The sequence below is a fragment of the Parus major genome, chromosome 23 (assembly GCF_001522545.3).
Source record: "Parus major isolate Abel chromosome 23, Parus_major1.1, whole genome shotgun sequence".
NCBI lineage: Eukaryota > Metazoa > Chordata > Aves > Passeriformes > Paridae > Parus > Parus major.
The window spans coordinates 2,463,420-2,469,971 of NC_031791.1; the positions used below are offsets into that span (position 1 = coordinate 2,463,420).

Sequence of the window (6,552 nt, forward strand, 5' to 3'; positions counted from 1 at the left end):
AAACAAAGCCTCTCCTCCATCCCTTCCCGTCTCAGCCCAGAAAGCTGTCACGGGGCCCTGGTTCTGTTTTGTTGACTGGTAAAGAACTGTTATTCCCCAAATCTCTGCCTGAGAGCCCTTTGATTTCAAAATTATAGTAATTCAGAGGGAGGGGGTCTACATTTTTGTTCCAAGGGGGGCTCCTGCCCTCCTGAGCAGACACCTGTATTCCAAACCGGGACAGCAAAGGGAATTGGAATGTCTGGGGATGGGATCAGATGTCAGGCAGCTCTCAAATAACCCTGGCTCTGAGCTGTCACATGCCAGGACACACACTGATGTCACTATCAGCAGGTGCCACTCACTTCAACACGTCCAGACTGTAAGGACAAGGGCTGGAAAAGCACAAGGAAGCACAAAACCCTCGTCAAACGCGTGTTTAGAGCAAAGCATTTCATGTTAAAGCTGCTTCAGGTGCTCTCCATCTCACACAGGATCGTCACCACATTAATTAGTGCAGATGGGCAATTAATAGTGGAGTTAATGTCAACAGATCAGCAAAGCAGGGAAAGGGTGGTCAGGGTGGGGAATCCACAAGGAAATCACCTCCTGGAGGTTTTGGAGGAGCAGGAGGCTGCCTCCATCTCAAGATGCCTCACGGAGGATCCTCACCACACTCACCACAAGTTAATTAGTGCAGATACAATTAACACGAGAGTTAGTGTGACATGGATGAGCAAAGCAGGGACAAAAGGTGGTGAGGGTGTGGGATCCAAGGAAATCACTTCCTGGAAGTTCTGGTGGAGGAGGAGGTGTCTCCATCTCAAGGGGCCTTACCACACACAACTTAATTAGTGCAGATGCAATTAACAGCAGAGTTAATGTCAGTGGATCAACAAAGAGCATGGAATCCACAAGGAACTAATTTCCTGGAGGTTTTGGAGGAGCACGAGGTGTCTCCATCTTGAGATGCCTCACAGAGGATCCTCACCACAACTTAATTAGTGCAGATGGGGGTAATTAGTAGCAGAATTAATGTCAATGGATCAGCCAAGCAGGGACAAAAATGGTCAGGCTGGAGTATCCAAGGAAATGCCAGCCTGGAGAGTGTTGGAGCAGGAGGTGTCTCCATCCTGAGGACCCCCAGCACACTCACCACAACTTCATTAGTGCAGATGCAACCAAGAGCAGAGTTAATGTCAGTGGATGAGCAAAGCAGGGACCAAGGGATCCAAGGAAATCTCTCCCTGGAGCAGGAGGAGGAGGAGGAGGAGCAGGAGGTGGAGGTGTCTCACCCACACAGGTCGGCAGGGGCTGGTCCCAGGCTCTCCTCTCCCCGGTCAGGCACACCAGCACCCTGGTGCCTCTCAGGGTGTAGCCAGGGTCACAGCTGAAGGACACCGAGCTGCCAGCAAAGTGTCCCTCGTCGTGCACCTTGTACCCAAACTGGGGGATGCCGGGGTCCTCACACTTGATGAGCTCAAAACCTGCAGCAGGGAGGAAGGGCAGCTGTTGGCACCGGGAATGTCACAGTCAGGAGGGCTGCACACAAAGCCATGGTGGGTTTTTCTTCTGAAAATCACTTGTTTGGAACCAGAAGGGGCATATTGGGAAATTAGTGGGGTTTTAATTAATGTTGGAGCTGTGATCTGAATTTCTGGATTGTGATAGCCTCAACAGGAAAGGTTTGATTGTATCCCAGGGAACAGGGACAGGAGGAGAGGGAAAGCTGTGCCAGGGGAGGGTCAGGTTGGACATCAGCAGGAATTTCTGCATGGAAAGGGTGTTCAGGCCCCAGAGCTGCCCAGGGAGGTTTGGGGTGCCCATCCCTGGAGGTGTCCAAGGAATGCCTGCATGTGGCACTCAGTGACAAGGGGGGGATCAGGCACAGCTTGGACTTGATGGGATAGGAGGCTTTTCCACCCTCTGTAATCCTGGGATTCTGTGTTCTCTCACACTCCAGCTCCACTTGGGGTACAAGATCACCACAGAAAGAACCCTTTGCTCACACACAACACAAAACCACAAAAATCCACCTTGAGCAGTGGGATTGCCAGCACACATGGGATTGGCACTCACTGGAGAACTGCAGCTCGAAGCCCTTGCTGGTGTTGGCGGTGTCAGTGATGAATTCCAGCCACATGGAGCTGGAGGTGCTGTTGATGCTGGTGCCCAGCAGCTCTGAGTGGCTGAAGGTGCCCAGCAGCCGGGCAGAGCTGTTGGTGCCATCGTAGACCTGGGGGGAACGAGAAATCCAGCCTGGAAAAGCCATTCCTGTGCTATTCCAGGGATCAAACCATTCACTGCCCAGGGAGGCTGTGGCTGCCCCTGGATGCCTGCAAGTATCCCAAGGCAGGCTGGATGGGGCTTGGAGCAGCCTGGGATGGTGGCAGGTGTCCCTGCCCATGGCACAGGGTGGCACTGGATGATCCTTAAGGTCCCTTCCCACCCAAACCTTTCCAGGATTTCTCTGCAGTTTCACTGAGCTCTAGAACAGAGAAATGCTGAGAAATTTATTCCAAAATGAGACTGAGGAGAGAGAATGTGCTGAGGTCCCTTCAGACACCTCACAACCCCTCATCCCATTCCCACTTTGTTTTGCTCACAGCCACACCCTGGGCTGTCCTTTGGCTTTTTTTGGTGGAGCAGCTTCCTGGGAAGAGCCAGCAGATCCTGATAAATGCCCTGATTTGGGGTCACCTGCACTCAGATGAAGGAATTTGCTCCTGGCATGGAGCTCCCAGGTATTGGAGGGAAAACGGAAGAAAACAACCAGCCCCACTCTGAATTCCAGCATCAGGCTGGAAAAGCAGCTCCAACCCTTCAGGATTTGTGCCACAGGTGATCAGTGCAAACAGGGCCAAATCCTTCAGGCAATGTGAGTTGGCATCCAGGATCTCAACTACAAGTCTGACTTGATGAACTCCACAGTGTTGCTCACCTGAGGAGCAGGATTTATACCCTGGAGGATCTGCACCCTCCTCCTCCTCCTCAGCCCTGACTTGCTCTGCACACAGGGACTCTCCTCAACTCTCTTTCCCAAGAAGCAGCTACTGGAATAAAAACCCATTTTTTCCCCCCTACACTGACTCAGAGATGAGCCTTGAATTCGCTCTCATTTAAGAAAAAACACAAATGGGATTTTTTCTTCTTTTTGTGAGAACCAAGAGCAGCTCCTCACTAGGAGATTGATAGGAACCTTCCTCAGATGAGCAGTTGATGACAAACCTGCTGAGAGAACATAATTCCTCTGACAAGGAGCACATTCCTTGCATTAACAGGAAATCTTTTTCTCTTTCCAGTCATTTGTGAGCTGGAAACCTGGATTACACCTCTCTTGGAGTGTGACACTTCAGTGAGGACGGAGGCATTCCTGGCAAGATGGCTCAGCACATCCTTGTAATATTAATGTCTCCTTCAAAACCATTCCTTTGCTTAATAAAAAACTCAGCCTGAATTTGTCTCCTCCTCCACAGAATCCTGGAGCTAGAATAATCTGAGAAGAGTCTGGAGTTCTGCATTTCAATCAGCCCCTTTTTGGGACAAACCATTCTTGATTCTTCAAAGCATTAAAATAATGCTCAAACGCTCCCACTTGTGATGGATGAGAGCGCAGCTCCACAGGTGAGAGCTGAAGTTTAGCTGGTCTGGGGGGAAATTTGGTCTTCCAAAGTGCCACAGCAATCACTCCATGGCACGGGAGCATTCCTGGGATGACACAGCTTTTTCCAGAGGTCACTCCCATTAAAATTTTAGATCACTTAGTTGCTCTCATGAGCAGCTCCACTACCCGAGGCAGAGTTACCTTGAGGACATCTCCTGCCTCCAGCTCGAAGGTCCTGGCTTTCAGCTGGATGCCTTTCCCTGGCTGGCTCTGGATGGAGTAGATGCACTCGTGGTTGTTGTTGTAGTTCAGGGGGTAGTTGGGGGACAGCAGCACGCCCTGGGTTCCCGTCACGGACGAGCCACACTCAGCTGCAGCAGGACACAAACGCGTATTTCAGTGACCCCACACGTGTTCTGGCCTACCACACATGCAGGTGACCCCTCTGAAGGCCACAGCTGCTCCTGCAGCAGCAAGGAAAGAGACTTCTCCCTGTTGTTATTCACTACAACCTGCAGACTGCCCCTTTTCCATCACATTTTCCTAGCCAGGCTTCTCTCCTCCTTCAGAGCCTGGGTAAATGTAAATCTGGGGGGAATCTTTGGGAACCTGGGGGAATCTGTGCTGATTCCACGTGGATCTACCCAGGATCTGCCTCTTCCTCTACTCTGAGCGTTTGACTTCCAGCCAAACCTGAAGTCAGAAGATTCTGTGGGCCTCAGAACTTGGCAGAAGGATGCTGGGTAGAGGAGGAAGAGCGTGGCAGCTCTGGAGGCTCAGCCCATCCTGGGTGTGAGGAGCTCACAACTCGGATCTGGCAAACACCAACTCCATTCCCAGCTCTGAGGGCACAGTCCCTGACTCACAGGGACACGTCACAGTGAGCAGACAGACTGACGTGGGTGCATCTTCCCTCCAAAAGGCAGGAACAGAAATCCCAGTGCACCCCAGGGATGTCCCCCATGGGTAACACCAGCCCCAAGAGCCTGATCCCAGCAAGGATCCCAGTGCAGCTGGTTTGTCACACACATCCACAGCCCCTCAGCACATGGGAAGATGGGAGGAATCGAAATCTGTGCGAATTTAGGGGATCTGTGGGGAATCTGTGGTGATTCTGTGAGAATTTGGGGGGATCTGTGGGGAGTCTGTGTAAATGTAAATCTGTGTGAATCTCTGTGAAATCTATGTGGATCTGTGGAAAATCTGTAGGAAATCTGTAGAAATCAGCAGAAATCTGTGTGAATCCATATGAATTTGTGTGGATCTGCCTCTGAACAACCCCATGCTGAGGATTTTCTGTTCCTCCTGCCGAGCTCCCACACGAGTGAGCCGTGAGTCACTGTTTTCCCAGCCTGTTTACCCTGGAAGATTTTCTGCTGTCAAACACTGGCTGCCTGCTCCCCTGGTACAGGCAGAGCTGGGGACAGTCATTCCAAAGTCCTCCCAGAGCAATTTTTGGGATCAACCTCGTGTCCCTGAGCCCCCACAGCTCCTGGAGCCGAGGGAACCATCCCAGGGTAGCTCCTGGCTCTGCTGCCACTCCAGGGAAGGGTTTGAAGGAAGGAGGCAGCAGCAGATGCACCCAGAGGAGGCACTTTGGAGGTGACTTTGCCCTCTGTGCTTGCCATGGATGAAAAGCAGGATTTTGGCACAGAATCCCCAGGGATGATGCTGGGGACATCTCAGGGAGCTGTCCTGGCCAGAGGGATTGGACAAAGGAACAAAACCCTCTTTCAGCTCTCCCTGACCATCTCTAGGACAGGAGCTGAATACAGAGTGTCTGGAAAAGCAATTAAATCTCCTGTGATCTTTCTGAGGCAGTCTCCCATTTCCATCCCTATCCAGGCAGATCTGAGCAGGGGGTGGGGACACCGTGACAGAGCTGTCACCCTGCCACAGAGCTCTGGGCCATCAGCCCCGAGTTTGCCCTGTTATGATAAACCCAAGCTGTTAATTCCAAGCCAGGGAAGAGCAGCCAGAGTGTCACTTAGTGCTGCTGTCTCAGGCTTGAGTTTAAAGGTCTGTAAATGATTTTTTTTTAAAATTCTCATTCCCCTGATGAGCTTTATCTGCAGCCTGATTGTTATTCCTGCCCTGAAGAGGCTGCCTGTCCCAGCAGGATGAGGCCTCGGAGCTCAGCAGCACTGGGAAATTCAGCAGCACTGGGAAATTCAGCAGCACTGGGAAATTCAGCAGCACAGGCTGGGAGCAGGCAGCAGCTGGCTCAGGTGGGGAGCTTTGCCCTGCAATGGCCCTCAAAGTCACCCAGAGCTCAGGACAATCTCCTGAGCAGGTCTGGCCACCAGGTGAGAGCCCTGCCCTGCTGGATCTGAAGGAATCCCTCAGGCTCTGGGTGAGCAGAGCTGGGAAAGATGTCCTGTTAAAATTATACTCCAGAAAAGACATATGGCATGTTTTTCCCAGGGCCTGGAGCATCCTTCCTCCCAAACTTGTGTCTCTGTTGTATCACACTCCCCATCCCTGTCAGGTGAGAGTTCTGCACCCCAGCAGCACCAGGAACAGCAGGCAGGAGCCAGCTCCATGCTGCAGATCAATCCTTCCCCTCCTCTGCCCTTGGATTTACTGATTTATCAGTGCAAACAATGGCTGGAGGGGCTAAAAAGGGACCTGCAGTGGGAAGGGAAAGGTGTAAGAAACATGTGGAGAACAAGGGAGAGAGAGGTCAAAGCCAGGGGGTTTCCCAGACACATCCTTTATTTTTTATTTGCCTGGATATGGAGATTCCAGCACTCTGTAATTCTAAGGGGGAACACCTCAGACCCGGCTGGTTGGCAGGAACTGCCTCAAAAGGGAGGAGCAGCTCTGGAATCACTGGCTTGGGGTGGGGCACACGGGGCTGTGTCACCTCCTGGGGATGTGTCACCCCCCTGTGCCCAGCTGGGGAGGGCACTGAGCCCTCCTGCAGGGCTGGAAGCTCCTTCCAGCTGCTTCTCCCCCATCCCTGCTCC

At 52.1% G+C, this 6,552-nt stretch overlaps 1 protein-coding gene across 1 annotated transcript in view; it reads right to left on the reverse strand.

Annotated features, from left to right (window-relative positions):
- The window catches only part of CSMD2 (CUB and Sushi multiple domains 2), a 258,061-nt gene that overhangs the window by 82,091 nt on the left and 169,418 nt on the right, over positions 1–6,552 (reverse strand). Inside the window, exons 21-24 of the mRNA XM_033519645.1 lie at positions 4,251–4,276; positions 3,785–3,954; positions 2,059–2,215; positions 1,275–1,466 (exon numbers count right to left, since the gene is read on the reverse strand). Coding sequence (XP_033375536.1) covers positions 1,275–1,466; positions 2,059–2,215; positions 3,785–3,954; positions 4,251–4,276 — 545 coding nt within the window. The remainder of the gene's footprint in view (positions 1–1,274; positions 1,467–2,058; positions 2,216–3,784; positions 3,955–4,250; positions 4,277–6,552) is intronic.